Source organism: Muntiacus reevesi, chromosome 9 (genome assembly GCF_963930625.1).
Source record: "Muntiacus reevesi chromosome 9, mMunRee1.1, whole genome shotgun sequence".
NCBI lineage: Eukaryota > Metazoa > Chordata > Mammalia > Artiodactyla > Cervidae > Muntiacus > Muntiacus reevesi.
In genome coordinates this window covers 58,406,164-58,432,166 of record NC_089257.1, presented here as the reverse complement: position 1 = coordinate 58,432,166, position 26,003 = coordinate 58,406,164, and the positions used below count along the sequence as shown (strand labels likewise).

General features: G+C 41.6%; 1 protein-coding gene and 1 pseudogene across 3 annotated transcripts in view; one reads left to right on the top strand and one right to left on the bottom strand.

Annotated features, from left to right (window-relative positions):
- Positions 1–26,003, top strand: part of JHY (junctional cadherin complex regulator) — a 73,066-nt gene that overhangs the window by 31,208 nt on the left and 15,855 nt on the right. For 2 of the 3 annotated variants that reach the window (XM_065946156.1, XM_065946155.1), the window contains exons 3-5: positions 9,347–9,460; positions 18,353–19,008; positions 24,398–24,692. In XM_065946156.1, the coding sequence (XP_065802228.1) occupies positions 9,347–9,460; positions 18,353–19,008; positions 24,398–24,692 (1,065 nt within the window). The remainder of the gene's footprint in view (positions 1–9,346; positions 9,461–18,352; positions 19,009–24,397; positions 24,693–26,003) is intronic. The other variant, XM_065946157.1, reaches the window with a different exon arrangement.
- LOC136174511 (AN1-type zinc finger protein 6-like) lies at positions 8,226–9,322 on the bottom strand (annotated as a pseudogene).

Sequence of the window (26,003 nt, the reverse complement as noted above, 5' to 3'; positions counted from 1 at the left end):
GACTGACTGACTGCCACCTGACCAGCACCATAGTGGTTCCTCCTAGACCACTCCTAGCTCCTTAGGAGCTTCTGGCCAAGCAGGAAGCAGACATGTAAGCAGGACCAAGTGATAACTGCTGTCCTAGAGACACATGTCGCCCCTAAAGAACCCAGAAACAAAATGCCCATGTCTGTCTGGGGAAGTCAGAGGGGGCTTCATGGAAGAGGTGGTCATTGAACTGAGTCTTTAGGGAGAAGTAGAAGGTAACAGGTGGAGGCGGGCAGCAAAGAGACCTCAGGCAAAGGGAGCACGTGGGGTGCTAAGAGGGCACGAGAGGACACTGCTAAGTGGAGACCTGTGAGTCTAGGAGGAACCACTATGGTGCTGGTCAGGTTGCAGTCAGTCAGTCAATCAAGTCAGGTGGTTAAAGCAGATATGACAAATGACGTAAAATAACTTACTTTCACTCTAAGTGTATAAATACACATTAACTCACAAATTTTTTTTCCCCACTAAGGGGCCTGGCCTTCCTGTCAGTGGATATTCTATGGACTGGAGTTTTGCAACATCTTTCTCACATCAGCTTGAAAGATCTACGGTTTCCACTTCCGATTTCTTGAAAGCAAAGTATTAATAAAAGCTTAGCAAATGCTGAGAAACAATCTAAGAACATAACCTTTCTAGATTTTTGTGACTGTGTCCCCTAGTCTTTTACACACACAGACACATACTTCACCCAGTTGTGATATTGCCGTTTGCTTGACTGGGTCATTCTAAATTATTCAACTCGGTTTTCGTGAAAACAACTCTCTGTTCACACTCAAGATTTCTCCAGATTATCTGATCTTTAAGTCAAATTCATAATTTTAACAGCATATACAATAGGAATAAACAAGTAAAAGACTCTTGGTCAACACATAACTCAACTAGTGGAAACAGACATATCAAGGCATAATATGAGTGTTTGCCTATAGGCTTAAGTTAGGCTATCTTAAGAAAGGACTGGAGAGTGTTACTGAATCGCGTGAGTTAGTGAAGGAGGAGGACTAGATTATATTGTGGATGACTGGTTTGTGAGGATGGAGGTCCATATTTAGGCTACAGAAATGGGCTTGGCCTTTCATATGGGCCTTTACATGTCATTTTAAAGAAAGAACTCTCAGAATATCGTCCCTGACCAGCAGCATTAGGACCATTAGAACTGCAAACTGGGAACTCATTAGAAATGCAAACTCTCGGGCCCCAGCCCAGATCTCTGGAAACACCAGGGTGAGGTTTTTACATTTGTGTTTTTGTTTTGGTTTAGGGGCTGTTTTGGCTGTGCTGTGAGGTATGTGGGATCTTAGTTCCCTGATCAGGGAATTGAACCCATACCCTGGCAGTGAAGGCACTGGGTTGTAACCACTGGACCACCAGGGAATTCCCTACATCCGTGTTTTGTTTTTTTTTTTAAAAAAAAAAAAAAAGTTTATTTATTTGGCTGCATCAGGTCTTAGTTGTGGCAGGCCAGCATAGATGCTGTGCATCACGTGGGGTCTTAGTTCCCTGACAAGGGATCGAACACAAGTCCTCTGCTTTGCAAGGAAGATTCTTGACCACTGCACCACTAGGGAAGTCCCCGCATCTGTGTTTTAACAAGCCCTTCAAGTGATTCTGACACGTGCTCAAGTTTTAGAACTACCGTGCTGAAGAGTTAGGCCTCTCCTTTATGCGATGTGGAATCACTGAAGGGTTTTGGTCACGGAGCAGTTTGAATCCTGTGACCGTCCAGAGGTCACACTTACATATCCTTAGCTGTGTTACAGGGAGTTCAGGTTGCTAATCAACCCTCACTTATGTTTCATGCCACATTCCTAAAAATCTTTCGAATTCTTGAAAATGGTTGTTGGCTTCATTCATTTGCATACAATTTTTAAGAGCTTCTTTTGTGCCGGGCTTTGTCCCAAGTGCTTGGAATACATCAGTGAACAAAACTGACAAAAATAAGGGCCAACTTCCTATTAGGAGGAGACACACAATAGACGAAACAGATAATCAGCACATGAGCAGGTGATGTAAGTGGCGAGGAGAGCAAGGAAGCAGAGCGGGGACAGGGAATGCGGGGGGTGGGGGTTACCATTGTAGACAGGTCATGAAGGTAGGAGAGAAGAGATTTCTTGGGAAACAGCAAATGCAAAGGGCTGAAGAGAGGAAGGGCTAATGGGCCTGGAGCCAAGCCAGCAAGGGAAAGAACAGACATGGGATTCTAGCTTCTGCCTCGTAGTGCTGACAGTCCGCCACCTGGCTTTAATCGAAACCACAAATCCAGGCAGAGAAACAACAGCTTAGATATGTTCTGATGTAAATGGAGCAACCAGTGAGCAATGTAGATGAATCTTCTCACTTGGTAACATTCACGAGCACGTATGTTCCAGGCACATCCAGAGTCACCACACAGCTCATGGGAGTAGTGCCCCTGCAGCTGCACAGCCCGGCAGAGTCCCTCCTTTTCCTGCCCTCGTGGGACTTACAATCTAGAGGCGAGACAAGTCTAACGACCAGGGTGAAACTCCTCACACACAGAAAAGGACAGAGCGCTAAGGCGGTGAGCTCAGGAACTTCTGTTATAACCCCCTGGGGGTATCAGGGAAGGCTTCCCGGAGGAAGTTATATTTTGGCCAAGAGTAGACCAGTGAATGGGACTGGTCAGAATAAGTGGCCTGTGCCTGGACCCAGAGCATGTGGCCCAAAGACAGACCTGAAAACATACAGTCTAAAGAGAGCAGGAGGAACTAAAGAGGCAGAAAACAAAGAGGAGCTAAAGAGCCTCTGATGAGGATGAAAGAGGAGAATGAAAACGCTAACTTAAAACTCAACATTCAAAAAATGAAGATCATGGTCCCATCACTTCATGACAAATAGAAGGGGGGAAAGTGGAAGCAGTGAGAAATTTTATTTTCTTGGGCTCCAAAATCACTGCAGATGGTGACTGCAGCCATGAAGTTAAAAGATGATTGCTCCTTGGAAAGAAAGCTATGACAAACATAGACAGCATGTTAATAAGTACAGATATCACTTTGTGGACAAAAGTCTGTAGAGTTAAAGCTATGGTTTTTCCATAAGTTATGTATGGATGTGAGAACTGGACCATAAAGAAGGCTGAGCGCTGAAGAACTGATGCTTTTGGAGTGTGGTGCTGGAGAAGACTCCCAAGTATCCCTTGGACAGCAAGGAGATCAAACCAGTCAATCCTAAAGGAAATCAATCTTGAATATTCATTGGAAGGACTGATCCTAAAGCTGAAGCTCCAATACTCTGGCCACCTGATGCAAAGACCTGACTCATTGGAAAAGACCCTGATGCTGGGAAGGATTGGGGGCAGGAGGAGAAGGGGGCGACAGAGGATGAGATGGTTGGATGGCATCACCGACTCAATGGACATGAGTTTGAGCAAACTCCAGGAGATAGTGAAGGACAGGGAGGCCTGGTGTGCTGCAGTCCATGGGGTCACAGAGTCGGACAAAACTTAGTGATTGAACAACAATAAGAGCAGGGAGGAAAGGCTGAGTGTAGAGGATGTGGGACCTTATAAACCTTTTACAGGTTAAGGGCAAAGGAAGTGCACTGCCTTCAGTCTTTAAGTAGATGACTGGCATAATTCATGTGGGGTTGTAAAAAGCTCGAGTCCTATACAGAAATTGAATGTAAAGTTAATATATTCAGAGATCTCAGTGTCATCCGTTTCTCACTGAGTGGATGCATGCTAAATATATTATGCAGTGATCTATAGTAGCAGTTCCCAACCTTTTTGGCACCAGGAATTGGTTTCGTGGAAGACATTTTTTTCCAGATGGTGGATGATTTCAGGATGATTCAAGCATTACATTTATTGTGCACTTTAGGTCTATTATTATTACATCAGCTCCACCACAGATCCCAGAGGTTAGGGACTCCCTGTTCTAGAGGATAGAGAAAGTGGCCAGCAGCAGAGCCAAAACATTTCAGGTGCTTTGTCTCTAAATAGCTGAATAATTATTACAAATGCCCAGAAAATTCAAACCTCAAACAACTGTGCTAAACACCCTCGTCGGAGCCCAACAGCCTGACGTCCCTGGCGGTCACAGAAGAGGATACGTAATATAGGCAGCAGCAGTGCTGATCTTAGCAGGTACAAACTGACACAGAGCAATATGGCTTAGAGACACGACAGAGTCAACACTGCACATCACTCATCAGCCAGGTTCACCAAGGGACGCACTGAGTCCGCTGATTATGCTCCTAAGAGAGGGATTCAATAACAGACGTGCTGGAATGGTGGTAAGCAAACAGCAACTTCAGAAAAATAGGACCCTCTGGCCGATTTTAATCTGGATATATGCTTGTCATATATCATAAATACCACCAAGGAATGAGAATAACGAGGAACCTAATAAATTCACATGAGACTCCCCCACAACAACTAAACACAAGGTTATTAATGGAAAACAATAGAAAGGGGGGAAAGGATCCAAACCCCCGGCAACTGCACAACCTCACAGTGATGTTGTATTTAAACATGTTTCAGTGTGTGTCTCTGTGGGTACACGGGGATTCACAGAGGGCTCTCGGTAAAGCATCAACTTGTTTTGTGGTGCCGATTCCCTAAGAACCTGATGAGTTTCTTTGAGACAGACGTAGCCAGCCCAATCTAGCTCAGCTGTACTCAATCTGAGTTGCTCTCCTACATACAAACCCTCACTTCAAAGCCAGGAACATAATGTACAATTTTTTAATGGCTCTAGACCCAGGCACTCAGGCGCTCTGCTCTGCGCCTTACCTCAGTGTAAACACCTAATCAAGATTGCCCGAGCTTCAACAATAGCAGCCAAATGCAATTCGAGAACCACAGGCCTTTGAAGTCCTCCCAGCAAAGGCCGGTTTTCTAGTCCGGGATAATGACATGACATGATTGCTGTCTTTGTTGTATCTTTTCAGTAGAGAAGCAATTATAGGTCCCAATTTAACAGAATAGACATTACACAGCTTATGATGCTCAAAATGCAATTTCATTTGATCATTTTCTCGATTTGATTGGTATTAATAGAATGGCTCACCAAGGGGGAAAAAAAAGAAATAGCTAGCAGAGGTTGTGTCCCACTCCACTTTCAAAGAGATAATGTAGAAGTATGCTTTATCCACCCGGAGACTCACTGGGGGGATTCATACACCGAGTTCTACCAAAACAGCCTGTGGATGGAAATGCTGTACATCTTACATTCTCTGGGGGAGGCAGTGTAGGACAACGCCGTTATATTTTTTCATCTATAAACTTTTTATCAGAGCTCCATTAAGGGACCCCAAGGTTGTTTACCAAATAATATCACCAGTGAAAAACCAAATTAATGAAGTCCCCTTTATAAAAGCTACGGCATCAAATCTCCTCGTGGCAGATGTAGGAATAAACCCAGCTTCTCCCAGGCTCCAGCTTGTCCAAGACATTGCGTGTTTGAGATTTAAAACAGGCTTATTTCCTTGCCTGCTTAGGCAGCCTGTTTAGATGTTTTTTTTCCCCTCTGTCCTGACCGTCATTTCTCCTCCAGGACAGAGTTGCTCTCTCTTTCAAATGAGTTGTGTTTCTGTTTCACATCAGGTAGTAAGGGATTGAAGCCTTTGAGAAAACAATGGCAAAAGTTGCAAAATCTTAATACTTTTATTGCCATCCTGGGTTTCTGGAAATAGTGAGGGGCTGAGAGATGGAAACAGGAGAAAGCGGCTCCTGACCTTGAGCTCTTATAGCATAAGTCCAAACTTCCCATCTCAGCCCAAGTTCAACTGTTGCATGGTATCATGAAGTTTTCCACTTGCAGAGTAGGCAGTCACTCAAAACCTATTGATTACTTCTATTTGTAATTTAAAAAACCCCCAAAAACTCCATGATCCAACAGTACAGTGTGTTCCTATATTAGCAATGAGAATTCAAACATGAAAACAGTTTTACTTTCATTATTTTCCCTTTTTACAGATCAACCCTTTAAACATTGAAACTTTCACACTATTTGACTCAGGCAGTTGTGATCAGGAGGCATTCAGATAGAGGCTTGCACCCAAAACAAATGAACAAACAAAAAACAAATTATCTTTCTTGTGCCAGAGAAGCTACCTTGAATAAGGAATGAGGTTATCTTCACTGTCAAATGCTTTTTTGTTGTTCAGTCGCTCATGTCTGACTCTTTGTGACCCCATGGACTGCAGCACACCAGGATCCCCTGTCTTTCACCATCTCCCGGATTTGCTCAAACTCATGTCCATTGAGTCAATGATGCCTGTTTACTAGTTAATATTTAACAAGTATTTTTGCCTTTCTGCACTGAATACTAGTCTGCATGCATAAGTATGAAGTAAAAGTCAGCCACATGGGGAGAATTTAAATGCAACTAGGCAGATCCTAAACCCCAATGCACTTTCTGAAAGAGGGATTGACTTATTCTGCGTTATTTCAAAGGGCAGAGGGACAGAAATTACAAACATATCTCTGCTCTTATAAGGAACAGCCTAGCAGAATTTGGGCTTCCCTGGTGGTTCAGACAGTAAAGAATCTGCCTGCAATTTGGGAGACCCAGGTTCAAACCCTGGATTAAGAAGATCCCCTGGAGAAAGAAATGACTTCCCACTCCAGTATTCTTGCCTGGGGAATTCCATGGACAGGTGAGCCTGGCGGGCTACAGTTCATGGGGTGGCAAAGGGCCAGACACGACTGAGCGACTCACACTTTCATTCATAGCAGTTATGTCTCTCGAAGATGGAAAAGAATGTCCATCATTAATGAAACAGGGATTCAGAGATATAACATTTTATTACTCCAGCAGGTGGTTGGAAGGACTGGATCTCCCACAGCAAGGGACTATTCACAAGCCACCTTACTCTGCCTTCCTCTATCCCTCTATACGGATACTGACAAGTAGACTCTCCCACCTGGAGAAGGGACATGTGATTAGGCAGTGAGGGAAGGAAGGTCAACCAGGGATGCACGGAAACACCAGAGGGTGTGCTGGGTTATCTTCAGAATCTCTGCCCCCTTTAAGATTGCGGAACTTTAAGTTTGTTCTCTGAAATGCTACCCAGTGGCTAAAATTCCATATAGCGCAAAGACAACCTAATTTCTCAAAACAGGTAGCTAGGGGCTTTCCCTGGTGGCTCAGTGGTAAAGAATCTGCCTGCAATGCAGGAGCCACAGGAGACCTGGGTTTGATCTCTGGGTTGGGAAGATCCCCTGGAAGAGGGAATGGTAACCCACTTCAGTGTTTTTTTTTTTTTTTCTTTTTATGGTTTTCCTTTTTATTTAATCAAAGACAGTGGATAAATATAAATACAGCACAATTATTTCAGATCATTCTTCATATTGTATACACACAGACCGATGAACATAATCTTAAAAGAAACCTGCAGTCAGCAATGAAATGCGTACATCTTTTCCTACCCTCGCTCAAAAAAATTTAAAAACACACAAACTTAGAATTGCATCCCTGGTGGCTCAGACGGTAAAGCGTCTGCCTGCAATGCAGGAGACCTGGGTTCAATCTTTGGTTCGGGAAGATCCCCTGGAAAAGGAAATGGCAACCCACTCCAGTATTCCTGCCTTGAAAATTCCATGGATGGAGGAGCCTGGTAGGCTACAGTCCATGGGATCTCAAAGAGTCAAACACAACTGAGCAACTTCGCTAAAATTGCATCAATACATGCTCTCCTGTGACAAATGATTCAGACATAAATAGTAAGTGCAGAGAAACTATATGCTAACATATGTATAACCTTTGTCAGTGAAAATCAGAAACAGCCATAATGGTTAATATATATTCAGTTACTGATAACTAGCTGTGCCCTAAAGGGCATTATCAAGACAGAAATTATGCTGCAGAGAAAAGCTTTACACAATGAGAAAATAAACTGCAAGATTAAAGCATGCATGTTTAATACTGGGAAAAATCACAGCCCTCCAAAATTTCTCCACGTTTCTTATAAAAGCCCTCTGCACTCAATGAAAATTAAAATGATCTTAAAAGGATAATACTCGCAGAGTTTACTTAAGTCTTTTCAGCCACAGAAACTGCATTGGAAATAAATGTTCAAAGTAATTTTCAAAACAAAAACAAAAATCTGTTCTTCTGATGACATGCATGATTAAAGTCTATGCAAGATACATTGCTCTACATTCCCAAGGACTAGGGGAAAAAAACCTCATCAGTTTTTAGTTTGCAGATAATCAAAGGATTTTGTATTCCAGCAGTTCAAATCTTCTGGATCTTTTCATCAACAACTACTGGATTTTCTTTTCTGATTTTCTCAGCAGCCATCAGTTTTGTAATTGTAAGAGCAGTTGTGCACATCTGAGTAATGGTGTACACCGCAGTAAACATTTCCACGCTGGCATTCAAACCCAGTAAGTCCCACTTTCTTCCTGCACATGAAACAAAGATTCTGTTTCTGTTTTGGTGTTTCAAGAGACTTGGCTTTGCTCTTCAGACGGCTGCTATGCCGTTTTTGATACTGAAGTTTGCAGGTCTTCTGTTTTCAGTCTTGCTTTGTCCCAAGATGTACTGTCTACTTGGGAAGACACTACAGATTCTGATAAAAGTGACTGCTGTGATACAGGGCTTAGCTACATAGACGAAGGTGTAGAGTCTAGCGCTGCCTGAGCTTCTGGGACACTGCCATCTGTGCTCTGGGCTGGTAAAGACTCGGACAGATGAGTGACAGGAGGAACAGGAGGGCTTATTCTACCATCACTATTCTGAACTGCCATTTGAAGATGTTCTTTATTGCACTGAATACATGCCATTCGTACCAGGGTTTCCATAAACTCTGCAGCCAGCAGAACAAAGCAGAGGCACTTGGCTATGGTTAGTTTCTTTTTTTTTTTTTTTTTTTTATGGTTAGTTTCTTAAGCCACATTCCCCTGTTGCACACCTGATGACGGCTGTCTCTGCCTGACACGCTACCCGCTGCCACCGATAGCCACCGGTGAATGGGGACGGGGAGGCCGCCGCATCCTGCTCACTCCGGGCCCACTGCCGCTGGCCCCTCTGCACTCCAGTGTTCTTGCCTGGAGAATTCCATGGACAGAGGAGCCTGGTGGGCTTCAGTCCATAGGGTGGCTGAAGAGTAGGACACGACTTAGCGACTAAACAACAACAACAAAATTTGACTTCAAAACTCAAATTCTCACATCATCCCTGCAAGAGAAAACATTGTTTATTCTATTTTCCTTGGGAATAATCCGGGTACCTAAGGTACCTGAGATGAATGGTTGAAATGAACCATAGGTAAAACGTAACACTGCAGGATCTCTCTTGAGAGTATAGACTAAAATGAATCCAGTTAACATGCTGTCTATGTTTTACCCCTGCAGATCTCCTACCCCGTCAGAGTAACTGACAAGACGTCTATTCAGAATGCCAGAGAAACTGGAAATGTCGCTATTGACCCTGAAGACAAATGGCATCAAAGAGCCCAACAGCTAAAGGTCACTTGCTAGATTGAATTTTAAGTGTGTTTCAAGGGTTACTGCTGGATCTAAGTGATGGTCTGTGACTGACATCTTATCACTTAAGGGTTTACTCTTATGCCTGAGAATAGTCACCCACCTTCTGATGGGTAAGACGACTTCTGCCCAGATGGGTCATTACTTGCTCAACCAGGCAACCCTACCCACTTTCCCAAAGTTCTCTTTCCTAGAGGAAAATCATTATCTCACTCTGAAGACATTCAGAGGAATGGCCTGGAGACAATATAGGCAAGTCCAAAACACTGTCTGATCCTGTGCTGTTCCCAAGTCTGTTTCCCAGGGACTGCCCTGGCAATCTAGTGATTAAGACTCTGTGCTTCCATCGCAGGCGGTCTGGGTTTGATCCCTTGTCAGGAAATAAGGTCCCACATGCCACACAGCATGGCAAGATTAAAAAAAAAAAAAAAAAAAAAACAGGTCTATTTCCTTTTGGAGTTATCAGTCACGTAGTATCCCTATGTGATGGGGGGACACAGTCCTTAAAATGGATGGGAAACCCCAGAGCCTCAATGAACCCTCATTAGCGTAACATGAAAGCCTATTACCTAGCAACTTAGCATGATGACATCCCTTTGGAGGCCATGGGTTTACTACTTTGAAATCACAATGTTGTTGCAGGGAAGATTTTCATGAAACTGTCCTCACTGTTTTTCTAGAAGAATCAAGAAAAGGTCTAGCAGCTGATTTCTTCTTGAACCAGTATATAGCGTTATGTGTAGTAGTGACTCTTGGATTTCCCTGGTAGCTGAGACAATAAAGAAGCCACCTACAATGCAGGAGACCCCAGTTTGATCCCTGGGTTGGGAAGATCCCCTGGAGAAGGGAATGGCAACCCACTTCAGTACTCTTGCCTGGGAAACCTGATAGACAGAGCCTGGCAGGCTACAGTCCATAGGGTTGCAAAAGAGTCAGACACGACTGAGCATCAAACACTTTCAGAAGGAGAAGCCCTTTGAAATCACCCAGCCTACAGAGCCTGTTGACATCATTAGTTAGAACTATGTTCAATGGAAAAGCAATAATAGGAATAAAGCTCATTCCAGGGACTTCCCTGGCAATACAGTGGTTAAGACTCTGTGCTTTCAATGCAGGGGACATGGGTTCAATCCATGGTCAGGGAACTACGAGCCCACGTATTAGGTGATGTGGGGCAGGTGGTGAGGGGGAGAAGAAAGCTCATTCCAGTTTCAGAAACATTAGAGAAGAGGGACAGCTCAAATCATCTTTCCCCCACCCCACCCCCACCACAGTGGCCTCCAGGCTACTTTCAGAGTTGCAGAAAAAGAAATAAACTACAAGGGCCATCCCAACTGCAAAATGCTATGAATCTAAAATCCTTTATCTCTAATTAACTTAAATTACTATGGAAAACACATTTGAAGCATATAAGATTCTCACAACCTCTAGTTTTCACACTTGTCACTATGAAAAATTATAGGCATCTCAGCCAACGATAAAAGAATCAAGGTAAAATTGGGATGCTTGATGCATGGCATGACCCTAGGCAGAGACAACAAAAAGATTTCTAAAGAAAAAAATCAGAAGAAAGCTGTTTCCTCTCTGAGGGTCCTAGACTCACTTGGTTCTAACCCACTCCTTGAGTGAGGACGGTAAGAAGCAAAACATCTAAAGATTGTTGGACCTAGAAAGATGGCCACACAGAGCAGTCCAAGGATTGGTTCCCTTAATTCAGAAAGGATTTCTGAGCTGCCCGCTGCACCCAACATGCTGACTGGACACTCAATGTACAAACCTCCAGGCTGCCTTCCTTATTTTTTTCCCTTTGGCCACACAGCATATGGGATCTTAGTACCCCGACCAGGGACTGAACCCATGCTCCATGAATTGAAACTGCAGTGTCTTAACCACTGGACTGCCAGGAAGGTCCCCAGGATGTCTTTCTTTCTTCTCTTCAATTACTCAGCTCCATTGCCTTTGCTCTGGTTCCTCTCCTCCTCCTCTCCCACCGCATCCCGTCATGCCTATGGTCAGGACCACTCCTCCAGGGTTTACCCTGTTTGACCTTTGTCCCATTAGCTGCTGTCTGTGTTTCTTTTGTACCAGCTACGCTCTAAGTTCCTTGATAATTCCCATAATTTTGTATGAATTTTTCTCTCCACTTCCTAGGACACTGCTTTGCCCAAAGCTGATGCTCAATATTTAATGGTGTACTCAGTCACTCAGTCGTGTATCACTCTTTGCCATCCTGTGGACTGTAGCCCACCAGGCCCCCCTGTCCATGGGATATTCCAGGCAAGAATACTGGAGTGGGTTGCCATTTCCTTCTCCAGGGGACCTTCCTGACCCAGCGATCAAACCCATGTTGCTTGCATCTCCTGCGTTGGCAGGTGAATTTTTTACCACTGCGCCACCCAGGAAGCCCAGTGGTGGATTAGAAAACCATTTATAGGTCATTTAGTGAATCTTAAGTGAAATGAGCCTCATTTGAAATCTTTTTCTTAAAAGGTGACTATCAAAGAATCTACACATCCTTTAGTAAACATAACTTCAACCATGAGTAATTATTACTAACATAGAGACACCTCTATGTGAAATCAAAATAGTTCAGACAATAAATAATTATTGAATACCTACTATGTTCCAACCACCAGCTTTTAGGTGCCTGGCCCCAAAGACATGGATTTTTTAAAACTCTTCAGAAAAAAAATAGAAATAAAACTTAACAAGAGACCCCTTTAAAAATGATTCCTACCCTTAAGGAGCTCAAAACAGTTACAAAGTCATCAGAATGAAGTGATATGAAAGTTGGCATAAAATCCAGAATTAGAGCACCTAATTCTGCCATAAAAAGATGGGAAAAGCCTCTTGAAAAGACATGGCATCTAAGCTGACCCTGGAAGGATGAGTCAAAACATGCCAAGCAGACAAATGAGAGCAGAGGAATGAAAGTGGGGAGGGAGGAATCTAATCTGCCCTGAGAGTTTTACCTGAAGTTCAGTGACTAAAGGGGAAAGTATGAGGAGGGGACAGAGGTTGCACGGGTTAGCTGGGGGGCCAGGAAAGGCTTTCTATGTCAATTAAAAGATTTTTGGCAACTAAACATTTGTGCCACAAGTACTGAGTCTGTGCTCCTGAGCCTGGGAGCTGCAGCTTCTGAAGCCTGAACTTCTGGAGCCTGTGCTTCTCAGCAAGAGAAGCCAGCACAATGAGAAGGCTGTGTACCTGTGCCACGAAAAAGGAAGGAATGTATCCAACTCACAGATGCAAGTCTCAAATGATTCAGACCAACTAAGTGACGATGGGACCAGAAATAATAGTTTAAATGACAGAATGTATATTTGTGTGTCTGTCTACACACAGAGTGAGTGATCTACAGAGAGAGAGAATGATGAAACGTGGCAAAATGTTAAAAAGTGAATCAGTGAGGCTATCTGGGAGTTCTCTGTGCTATTCTTACCACTTTTTCTGTAAGTTTGAAATAATGGTATAAGTGTGAAAAAATAAAAAGTTAAAGAAAGTGGTATCATAGGATTTAGCAACTAAGAGGTGATTGGTGGCCTGAGCAGAGCAGTCTCTCTGGGGCAGTGAGAGGAAGGGTTCACCTGCAGTGTACAGGGGTCAGGATGAGAGCAGGGAAGATGAAGACCAACCTGCATTTTAAGATGCTTGACTATGCATTACAAGATGAGATGTTTGGGGATTTTTGGTTTGCTTTTTAGTTTCTACTGGAGTAGTTGCTTTTTTTTAAAAATAGTATAGATATGACTTTGCCAACAAAGGTCCATATAGTCCAAGCTATGGTTTTTCCAGTAGTCATGTATGGATGTGAGAGTTGGACGATAAAGAAGGTTGAGTGCTGAAGAACTGATTCTTTTGAATTGTGGTGCTGGAGAAAACTCTTGAGAGTCCCTTGGACTGCAAGATCAAACCAGTCAATCCTAAAAGAATCAACCGTGAGTATTCATTGGTAGGACTGATGCTGAAGCTCCAGTCCTTTGGTCACCTGTTGCAAAGAGCTGACTCATTGGAAAAGACACTGATGCTGGGAAAGATGGAAGGCAAAAGGAGAAGAGGGCAGCAGAGGATGAAATGTTTAGGTAACATCACCAACTCAATGGACATGAGTCTGAGCAAATTCCAGGAGATAGTGAAGGACAGGGAAGCCTGGCGTGCTACAGTCCATGGGGTCACAGAGTCGGACTTGACCTAGTGACTGACCAACAATAGTTACCATACAATGTTGTGTTAGTTTCCACTGTACAGCAGAGTCAGCTATATGTATTCCTATATCTCCTTTTTGGGGGGATTTCCTTCCCATTTAGGTCACCCCAGAGCATTGAGTAGAGTTCCCTGTGCTATACAGTAGGTTCTCAAAAACAGTCATCTATTTTATAGATAGTAGTATATATGTCAATCCCAGTTTATCCCACTACCCCCACTGAAGAGATGAAGTTTAACCAGAGGATGAGATCAAGTAAGGAACTGTTTGTTTCTTTCTTTTTTTTTTTTTTAACAGAAGAGCTTTAAACATTTACTTGCTTGCTTCCCTGGTAGCTCAGATGATAAAGAATCTACCCACAATTCAGGAGACCTGGGTTTGATTCCTGGGTTGGGAAGATCCCCTGAAGAAGGGAATGGCAACCCACTCCAGTATTCTTGCCTGGAGAATTCCATGGACAGAGGAGCCTGGCAGGCTATATAGTCCGTGAGGTCGCAAAGAGTTGGACACGACTGAGCAACTAACACTTTCACTTTCACATGCTAGAAAGGATAAGAAACTAGAGACATAGGACCAGAAAAAGAAAGGTGATGTGCTGGAAACAAGGTCCATAAGACCCCATTTAAGCCTGTGTATTTGCACCTTAAAAAGACCAAGAACTGATAGCCATTCTCATTATTTTCTGTGTAAGTGCCTTATCCATGCTGGAGATCTTCATTTCAAGTAATCCATCATCCTTTGCCTGTCCATGAGGTCCTATTGTCCTGAATTGTTTTGTGCTCTCCTGTGAATCCTTTCCAGATCCCATTTCTATTGTGTACTCAGAAGTGTACAGAGTACTTAGCTAAGAGTCAGAGCCCAGGGGGCCAGTGTAAAAGAGCACACTTCCACCTGCAGAAGATCCTTTGCAGGAGAGAAGCATGTGATCAAAAGGAAAAGACAAACGTTCCCCAGTTAAGGAAGGCTTCAAAAGGATGAAATAGGATGTTTTCCTTCTTATCTCTAAAATAAAATAACGCTTGCCTCTCCAGAAAAGAAATGATAGTGTGAAAGATATGTAGCATCTTTGACTTATCAACGTCAAAGTTCTCGTAATCCCATCCTAAGTTATCTTTCCACCTTTCCCAAATTCACTGGATTTTGCCTCCAATGCTTTCAACAGAACTATGATGCATTTATCCATCCAAACACAGAAAATTAGAGTCAGTTAATGTCTTCTCTAAATTTTATTAATATTATTGGATGGAACGTATAACCCGGCCTCAAAGAATGTGTGTTTTGTTGTTAAGAAACACAGCATAATGAAGAACATATGTAGCGAATGGACCTGTGGACACAGTGGGGGAAGGAGAGGGTAGAACAAATTGAGAAAGTAGCACTGACATTTGTAGACTACCCTGTGTAAAACAGATAGCTAGCGGGAAGCTACTGTAGAACAGAGGGAGCCCAGCCTGGTGCTCTGCGATGACCTAGAGGGGCAGGATGAGGGGTGGGGTGGGAGGGAGGAGACATGCATACACATAGTTACGACTGATCTGCGATGTGGTACAGCAGAAACCAGTACAACACTGTAAAGCAATTATCCTCCAATTAAAAAATAAAAAACACAACACATACTTTGGAGCTAATCTTGGAGTCCAGGCACAACCCTCAGGCCTCTAGATCAGGGTGGTTGAGAACAAGCATGGCTTTTGTTTTAAAGCAGATGAACATTTCGCTTTTGCTGAGTTCAAAGTGTGCATTCTCCCCTCTGCTTATGTCGTATAAACAGGAAAGTCATGAAAGAGACAGTCAGCTGCTGCCTTTCTCAGGGTTGGGGGCAAACTTCCCTTGGATGGCACAATACGGAGGAGCATTAATAACTGAGTACAGATCTTACCAAGAAACTATCGTCCTAGCATTAGGCATCAGGAGACTCTGGTGCTGACGCCCCGGCCACAGGACTCTGCTCTGAGTGTGCTGGAAACACCTACTGCCATTCAGCAGTTATTCTGAGTGCATGTAGTCTGGACTGATTGTGAGTGTTGGTAACAAAAGAATTCCAGGGAGAGGGGGATGCAATAGAGGATTTCAGTGCTGATGGAGATTAAATAGCCTGAGAATGGCTTTGTATATTAACTTCAGAGAACTCAGGTCTTGCCCTAAAGAGTGACACCTGATGCCTCAATTGTAGGTAATACGTCTTTAGTAAACCACAGATCTCAAGTAGGCTGCTCAGAAGGTGAGACAAATCACATCCAGCCCATAAATGTCTTTCTTTCCGGAGACTGAAATGCCATCCCTGGGCACTCACATTTATGTGAATAGCAGATTTAACACTTGAGACAATTGAATTTTCTCACGAAATGATGAGTCCTTGGCCTTGTTGACAAAGCACCCTGTGAAGAGCACTACTGTCGTCTGAATTGTCAGCAGGAAAGGTATAACATGATTAAGACCCAGTGGTAAGCCAAGACTTCGGGGCTGGTACTCATTGGTGGAATGAGTTTGGGTCATTTCTCATTGGTGGAAATGAGAGAGAGAACTGGACCAAGTACAGTCAGATGGCAGCAGAAAAAGAACTCCTGGTCACTTATTTTTCCAGCAGTTAAAAAGCTGAACAAACATGAGTGGACCTAGAGATTAGCATACTAAATGAAGTAAGTCAGGAAGACAGATACCATTTGATACCACTCACGTGTGGAATTTAAAATATGTCACAAATGAACTTACCTATGAAACAGAAACAGACTCACAAACATAGAGAACATGTGGTTGCTAAGAGGGAGGAGGTGTGGAGGAGGAACGGATTGGGAATTTGGGATTCGCAGATGCAAACTATCACATGTAGAATGGATAAACAGCAAGGTCTTACACTATATAGTACAGGTAACTATATTCTTGTGATAAACCAAAATGGAAAAGGGTATTTAAAAGAACGTATATATGTATGTGAGTCATTGTGCTGTACAGCAGAAATTGACACAACATTAAAAGTCAACAAAAAAAGGCTGAACAAATATTGAAAAGAATAACACCAGCATCAGTAAATATCTACAGATCATAGCAAAAGTGGATTTTTTTTGACCTTCAAGAACAGTGATGACAGCCATAAAAAGAGCCACTGTGTTTCATGAACACACCTGTAAGAGTGTAAAATAATTTTCTTCTGGATGCATTACAAGCAAGGATGTTCTTAGGCTGTGTATTGGCAGAGCCTTCTTGCCCACATTTTGTCCCTGCAGCTCAGTATACTACACGGAAGGAAGGACCCTTTCAATTGAAATACAGAGAAGGAAGTTTCTCTTTTTTGGACACCACAGGTAAAAACTTCAAAGAGCTAATCAGAACCTGGCCAATCTTCCAGAAAGTTCAAAGTCTAAGGAGAACTTACTCTAAATTTCAAATTATAAGTCATTCTTACATGAAAATCTGATATAAGAAGTAACACTATATATTACTATTTTAAATTAAATAATCTCAACCTTATTATAATGAGATACCATGAGAAACAGAATGGCACTAAATAATATTATACAAGAGTAGTATTATACAGTAGTAGTATACTATACAGGAGTCTTGGCAATTATATCAGAAAAGTGAAATATCCCTAAAACAAACAATTTGAGCAAAAACATGATTTATTCATTTCAAGGTTTTTTTTTTTTTTTTTCCCCCTCAAATGATCTGTGTAACTTGCGCTTTTTCGATTAACCTTGCATAGATACAGGCCACAGAGGCTTTTTTTATGTGGGTTCAGATAGGAAGAAATACATTGTAGTTACACAGCACACAGAGGCATATGGTCCTCTGACTGTTTTCAGTAAGCATATAATCATTCTTTCCAAAGGCCTCTTAACTCAGCTAGTTTTTCACAAAGTAATGAGTGCTTTATTCCTTGGGAAATATGTCTAAATGGCTTAGTGCAATATAGTTACATAGTGTATCTATTATACCAGAAGTACATTGTGTTGTTACAAGACTTTGGAAAGCATAAAGACTGCTCTGAAATTGAAATATTTCCCCCAGATGTTTGATTGCCTAAGTACAGGCTATATTAAGGAACAGAAGCAAAACAACCCTTGTGGTTTCACAGATGTCCCATCACCATGCAGACTCTTTTATAATCCTCTGAACAAAATCTAATTTGTTTCATCTGGTGAAGAGGTCATTTCTGGCTTCTGACTTATATGACTATGATCTGATAATGTGAATTGTATTTCATACTAAACTTATATTTGGTGGGTAAAGCAAATCGTTGATTTCTTTCTGGTTAAGATTTTTAATATTTATCTTAGTTAAGACAAATGTGCGTATTTGATGCTGATTTGCACTTCCTCTGTATGCAGCTCTTTAGGGAAAAAGCTGCTTTCTCCCCCATGTGGTAATATTTCATTTTACAACATTTTAAGTCAAAGACTTGGCCTTAATATAATGCCCCTTCTAAGCTATTTTTTTCCTAGAAAATTCATAATCTGAAATTGCCAAGAGGAAGCACTCAGCTACTCACCCTCTCATTGCCTGAAATGAGGAAAGCCCCCTGTGTTCTCTTTCTTTATCTCCTTTCAATCCCATGATCACCTTCCTAGAAGTCTCAAAACTCCAGTTTGAGAAACACTAAAATTTTTGTCTTTTAACTTCAAGTTAAATTCAGTCTTTTAACTTTACATTAACAAAAAATATCTTTTTAGGATTACCAGGAACAGTGGTCTCAATTCGAAAATGCAAAGTCAAGCAATGGACCCAGAGATCAATCTTCGGAAACAACCAATGGCCAGCAACCTTCCAGAAGACCAGTCAAGCACAAGATTCGAAAACAGCGCAAACACCGGCAGGGCCCGAAGTCTTCAGTGACCGAAGAGCTGGTTGTCAGTCAAGAAAACCAGAATAACATTCCCAGACATCAGCGAAACCCAAATAAGCCTACTGATACTGAAGTAACACAGGAAACAGGTGTGATTATGAATGCCACGAACGATGATTTACAATACTCAAGTGTACTGAGAAGCCAGGATCCCAAAGTAACCTCCAATCAATCTGCCCCACCACACCCGGTTTCGGACAAAGTATTATATAAAAATGCTGCCGGATATTACCCGGTGATGAACACTAATAGAGAAAGAGGACACAACGACCAAGAAGAGAAAAGGTTTTCCTACCAGCAGCTACATATCGACAATCTATCCAATATGCACTTGAAGTACCTTCATGAACTTAATAAGAAACACGTATCCCGTAGCCAGAAAGTCTCTCAGTCTAACACAAACATTCAAGCATCAACCAAGAAGAAGCAGCAACCCAAACTGGCTTACACAGAAACAAAGTATAAGAACTTAGAAATATTATGGTAAGAATTCCCTGTTCTTAGGTGGTTTTCTGGAGAAATGAGAGGCTAGAAGAGGGAGGATGGAATGGAGGACAAAGGGGTGGGTTCATGACAGTGGTCAGGCAAGAGGAGAAATTCACCTTAACAGCATCCTTAGCTCTGGCCTTCAACCTAAAATAGTCCACGTTTCATGTATTTCTTTTCTTCTTCCCTGTCTCTAGTTTTTCCATTGTAGTTAAACCAGAGACTAGATGGGGAGAAGGACAGAGGGACCCTATAAAAAAAGATACAGTAAAAAAAAAAAAAAGATACAGTATATCTTGATAATTGTCAAGTAATATTTGAAGGAAACACATTATCTCCAGCCCTGTAATGGTCAATCCTAAGAAAATAAAATGCAGAAAAAATTATGTATGTTCAAAAATATCACCATTTACAGCAATGACAATAATTGAATAAAGAAATGTTTAAGTAAATTATAATATTAAATATCATGGAATCATTTAAATGGGCTTCCTTAGTAGCTCAGACTGTAAAGATTTCACCTTCATTATCCTCTGGAGACGGGAATGGCTACCCGCTCCAGTATTCTTGCCTGGGGAATCCCATGAACAGAAGAGCCTGGCGGGCTACAGTCCATGGGGTCACCAAGAGTCAGATATGACTTAGCGACTAAACAACAACACACCCTTTAAAATTATGCTTCTATAGGGAGAAAATGTTGTTATTGTTGTTTAGCTGCTAAGTCGTGTCTGACTCTTGGCGACCCCATGGACTGTAAGCCCCCCAAGCGCCTCTCTTCATGGGATTCCCCAGGGAAGAATACTGGAGTGGGTAGCCATTTCCTCCTCCAGAGTATCTTCCCCACTCAGGGATCAAACCCTCATCTCCTGCATTGGCAGGTGGATTCTTTACCACTGAGTCACCTGGAAGTCCTTATAGAGAGAAAAGAGTGAGGTATAAAATTTTACCTAAAAGAGTATGAGCTTCACACCTACTGTGTGTTAAAATGTACACAGAAGATGGAAAATGCACCAAAACATCAATAGTGTTTATCTCTGGCAAAAGAGTTTGGGATTATTTTTAATTTCTTCTTTATATATTCTGAGTTGTCCAAATTCCCTACAATGTATATGCATTACTTTTATAATTAGAAAAATGAAAAGTTATTTTTAAAATTAAGGGGGATTTCTTGATGTCATTCAATCAAATGTGTTTATTACATACCTGATACAACTCAATATAAGACTAAAATGTTATAGAAGATACAAAAGTAGTATGATGCAAGGGAACACTCAAGGAGCTTATTTTTAAAGTAGAGAGACAATTTTAATATATATGAATTAATCAGAAGACATTTCAGTGCTCCACTTGGAGGTGTGGAATGTACATTTAACAAGATTTAGAATTCACTTCCTAGAAGAGATAGTGATAGGTAGATAGCAGGCATTTTTGTCTTTTCCCCCCTGACTTTAGAGGGAGTGCTTCTAACATTTTGCCATTAAAAATATTTAATTTTTAGTACTTAGGGAGATATAGAGGAAACATCCTCCTATTTCTATTTTTTGCAAAGATCTATCATAAATAGATGCTTAATGCTAACTAATACTTTTTCTGCATCAATTGAAAATTTTTCTCCTTTAATTCTTCAATGTGGCTAAATGTATTAACAGATTTTCTAACATTCCACCAACCTTTTACTCCTAGGACAATCCCAGCTTGTCATACTATTTTTAATAAACTGCTCGATTTGATTTGTTAATTGCTATTTAGGATTTAACATTCACATGCAGGAAGTGAGACTGGCTTAAAATTCTCCAATCTATCACTGGCCTTGTCTGGATGTGTTGTCAATTATACCAAGATTATACCAGCCTTAGAATAATTCCCTCATTTCACGTCCTCTGGAATATACAATTGGAACTGTTACTTGAAAGCTTCATAGAACTTTTCAGTAAATCCGTTTAGTTCACTTGTTTGGCCTTTCTTTTGTTGCTGTTTGTGGGCAGATTTTAAACTTTAAACTACTTACATTTTTGGGGATACTCATATCAAGTTAATTTCTACTATCTTAATTTGTCCTAACCACCCTACTTTTTTCTAATATCATCTTTTTAAAAAAGTATTATCTTTTGAACTGATAGAACTTTGTTACCTTTCCCCTCTACTGATTTGGAAATGCATACTTTCTATTCTCTTTTTTTAAACTTACATACTTAACTAGTCTAGTGTTAAGTTAATATTCCTATTGTCCTGCAGACATACTCAAAATCATTGGATTGTTCTGATCCTGTCACCCTCTGTGTCATACATATTCTTTTCATTCAGCATCTTATATCTCCTAATTGCTGTTTTATTATTGCTGGATAGAGTCCATGCTGTTTTAGATTTAACCGATTGTTTATTAATGTCTTTGCTTCCCATCTTTCTTCCATTTCACTCTTCCTTCCTCAAGTAGATCCTTTAGAAGTTCTTTCAGCAAGTACATTTCACTGGTAAACTTACCTGAAATTCCTTTACTTTATTCTCTTAAATTACTGTTTAACTTGGTAAAGAATTAAACCTTGAAAACACTGTCTTTCTATTTCCTGGCTTCTACATTTCTTTGAAAAGACTTTTACCAATGTAATTATCATTCTTTTTGTCTTTTATTCTCTTGTTGGTTTTAGGTCTCTCCTTTGTTTTTTGTGTTTTCAAGCTTCACTATGACGTATTTAGTTTGAAATTTATAATCTTGCTTGTGACTTTCCTGGGCTTCCTAAATCTGAAGGTTCATCTTTTTCATAAATTCTGGAAAACCATCACCCATTTTCCCTTTGAATACTATGTCTCCCAAATTTGCTCTATTTTCCCTTCAGGAACACACAATAGATACATTTTTGATCCTCTTATTCTAGACTCCGTGTCTTTTTAACTGTTTCTTATTTCCCATCTCACATCTCTCTTTGCTTCTTTCTGAGAAATTTCCTGTTTATAAATCTCTGGCTATGTCCAATATGGTCTTTAATGTGCCCATTGAGTTGTAAATTTCAGTGATGATGCTTTTCATGTCTAGAATTTCTGCATGGTTCTGATTAAAACCTTCCTGTTCCTTTTTCAGAATATGTTTCTCAGAGTTTTTATTTCATATTTCATGTCTTTAATCATACATATGCTTGCTTATAAATGCTTTCTAATATTCAGTTATCCTAAATTCTTAGAAATCTACTACTGCTTTGTGTATGAGTGTGCATGTGTATCTGGACTCTCTTATTTGGTAGGTTATTTCCTTACATGTTCTAAAATTTTGGATTGTGAACTTATGTGTAGCCATCTTATCTGTAGACACCTAAGCAGGTTTGGGTGGGGATGTATCCTTCCAGAGAACTTTTATTTCATACTCTTTTCCACTGTAATTTATTACAGGATACTGAATATAGTTACTTATGATATATAATGTTGTTCATCCATTCTGTATACAATAGTTTGGGCCTTCCCTGGTGGCTTAGATGGTAAAGAACCTGCCTGGAATATGGGAGACCTAGGTTCAATCCCTAGGTTGGGAAGATCCCCTGAAGAAGGAAATGGCAACCCTCTAATTCTTGCTGGAGAATGCTATGGACAGAGGAGCCTGGCAGGTTCATGGGGTTGCAAAGAGTCAGCCATGACTGAGTGCAACTAACATATATAATAGTTGCATCTGCTAGTCCCGAACTCCCAATCCAACCCTACCCCCACCCTTGGCAACCACAAGTCTGTTCTCTATGTCTGTGAGCCTGCTCCTGTTTCATAGATAAGTTCATTTGTGTCATATTTTAGATTCCACATGTTAACTGATATGGTATTTGTCTATCTCTTTCTGACTTATTTCATTTAGTATGATAATCCCCAGGTCCATTCATGTAGCTGCAAATGGCATTATTTCATTCTCCTTTATGGCTGAGTAATATTCCATTGTGTATATATACCACATCTTCTTTATCTGTTCATCTGTTGATGAACATTTAAGTTGTATCCATGTCTTGGCTACTGTAAATACTGCTTCCATTAACATAGGAATGCACAGTATTTTTTCAAATTATACTTTTGTCTGGAGATATGCCCAGGAGTGGGACTGCTGTGTCATATGGCAACTTTATATTCAGTTTTTTGAGTAATCTCTGTACTGTTCTCCATAGTGGCTGTACCAATTTACATTCCCACCAACAATGTAGGCGGCTTCCCTTTTCTACACCCTCTCTAGCATTTCTTATTTGCAGACTTTTTAATGATGGCCTTTCTGACTGACGTAAGGTAGTAGCTCATTGTCATTTTGATTTGCATTCTTCCAGAGAACTTTTGTATCTGCTTCTGCCACCTACAGAGGTATCCTTCCTCCAGTATCTTTTTTATGTTAATTTCTTGGTGTTGGAGTTCCATGATTATGTAGGTAAGGTAAATTTGAACCCCAAATATTGCCCCAAATTCCCAGGGAATTTTTTTTTCCTAGTTCAGGGCCTAGACAAAGATAGTCTTGCTCTGTTGTTTCTCAAGGCTGGTGAATGAGTTTTTTACTAATCTGCCTTTTTATTGAGGCTTTCTCTCTTCAGAGCTTCCCTGGTGGCTCAGATAGTAAAGAATCTGCCTGCAATGCAGGAAACCTGGGTTCGATCCTTTGGTCGGGAGGATACCCTGGAGAAGGGGATCTTCAAGGGTGAGAGCCTTAGTGTAGGTATCTCACTTCTGATTCCCTGCCCCACCCAAGGCCAAGGTCTGACATATCTAATAACAGTGATAAATGGTAAAATGCAAGCACTTAGGTTCAAAATTCCCTCAAAGAAAGCTATAGCTTCAGCTCATCCGAAATCTACTTTAGTTGTAGTTCCTCTTTAGTTTGTGGTCTTTGAAGATTCCCCATCTCCCTTACAAATTCAGTTATATAATTAAAAGGATATTTGTTTAATTTAATCCACCATATCCAGGTATTTTGTGGTGGAAAGGCCTTTGATTTTTCAGAATGGTGTTTTTTCTATTCTGAATGCAGTAAATGAAAGTTCTAAGTAAGAGCTAGACTATTCTAAAGAAAAAAATAGGGGGATATTATGAATAATAATATGATTATGAAAAGATTAAAGGGCATTAATTTGTTTGTCATGCATGATAAGTCACTTCAGTCAAGTCTGACTCTTTGCAACACCATGGACTATAGCCCACCAGGCTCCTCTTTCCATGGGATTCTCCAGGCAAGAATACTGGAGTGGGTTGCCATTTCCTCCTCCAGGGCATCTTCCCAATCCAAGGATGGAAACTGTATCTCTTATGTCTCCTGCATTGGCGGTGGGTTCTTTGGGAGTGGTAAATACAGTAAATCAATGGTTCATAAAGACTTTTATGCAAAGTCTTATGTATCTACATTTTAACAGATTTGTGCTTTTTTTGTTTTTCCTTCAAGGAAATTCCATTCTTCCTCTGAGGAACAACCTGCTAAGGCTTCCCCAGATTCCCGGCTCTCCCAGATAATGGAGCAGCATCAACAAGCCCTGCTGCAGCTGACAGAGGTGCAGCCCCACGAAGGGGCCTCACCCGGCCTCACCCTTCCACCCATACTGTCAAGGGTGGAGAGTGAATCCCAACTCAGTTCAGAGAGAAGCCAAAGAAACCAAGTGAAAATCAGCCGCAGCAACTCTGAAAGCTATCTGTTTCAACTGGAAAAGGGGAAAAAGCATAGGAAAAGAAGCAGCATTAAGGTAATAACAGCATCTTACTTAACCTTCCATTTTGATAATACACATGGTCCTTGATTTTCATTCCCCTTATCATAGGCCTGGAATAGGGATGCTCCTCTTCCTCCTCTTTCTCTTCTTCCTGCCTCCATCCCCTAAGAACTCTTCCCTGACTCTCATCTCAACCTCAGCTCCTGCAGTAAAACACCCAGGACAGCCAATGACTGCACTTTTCTTCTGAAATGTTTGCTTTACTGAGTTCTGTGTTTACTATAACTCAATACCATACTGTAAGATTCACCATACGGTGGGGGGGGGGGTGGTGAGAGGGAGGTTCAAGAGGGAGAGGACATATGTATACCTTTGGCTGATTCATGTTGATGTATGGCAGAAACCAATATAACACTGTAAAGCAGTTATCCTCCAAGGAAAATATTTTTAAAACAACAACAAAAAGATTCACCATCATTAGCACCTTTGTGCACTGAAGTCTTTCCCATCAGGTCTGCTTTGCTAAATAAAGGAAATGGGGGTGGGAGGCAAAAAAGGAAGGTTTCCAGGAAGAAATGAAGGAGTCTTTTTATGTCCTTTGTGTTTCTCCACTGTTTCAAACAATAAAAACTCCTTAGGAGACACCACTTGTTTCTAGTGTCAAATAGTAAGGGAAAAGCTGGAAAATGCTTTAAGGGGCAACAGGGAAAGACTTGGTTGGAAGCAATAGGCCTGTGCTGGATAGGCCCTCCCAGGAACAGACTCTGAAATGGAGATTTGTGAGCTGGAGCCCTCCTCCAGAACCACCCCTGGAAGGGAGGGAGCAGGTAGGGCCGGGTGAGAGAGAGGTGGCAGCTTTGAGGCTCAAAGTGGAGGCTTCAGCCAAGCCCATGAGGGTTCTGAAGTTGGGATGGCCCTTCAGAGGCAAGGCACCAGTTGTTCCCTGACGGATCAGCCACTGGTTGTTGCCTGTCTGTGAGGAAGGGTGGTAACTTTGGTCACGGCTACTTTGGGCTACTACTTTGTTACTTTGGTAGTAACTTGGGGCTACTCCACCTGGGTGAGGGCAGTTCTCAGGGAGGGACTCGACTGTGAGCGACGGACACTCAGCAGCTGGGGGCACAAGAGTCTGGGTCCAGGGAAGCGTCCACTCTCAGGCAGATTTAGGGAGCCATCCTCAGTTCAACTCAACACACGTGTTGAATTCCTTCCGGGCACCGGTGTCAGGTGCTGGGGGATGTATAGTGAAGGAGCAGCAGGAGTGGACAATTGCCGGGAACTGGGGAAGGCATGCGGGCATGTGGCTTCAGTATCATATTGAAAAAAAAAGAGAGATGTGGGGTG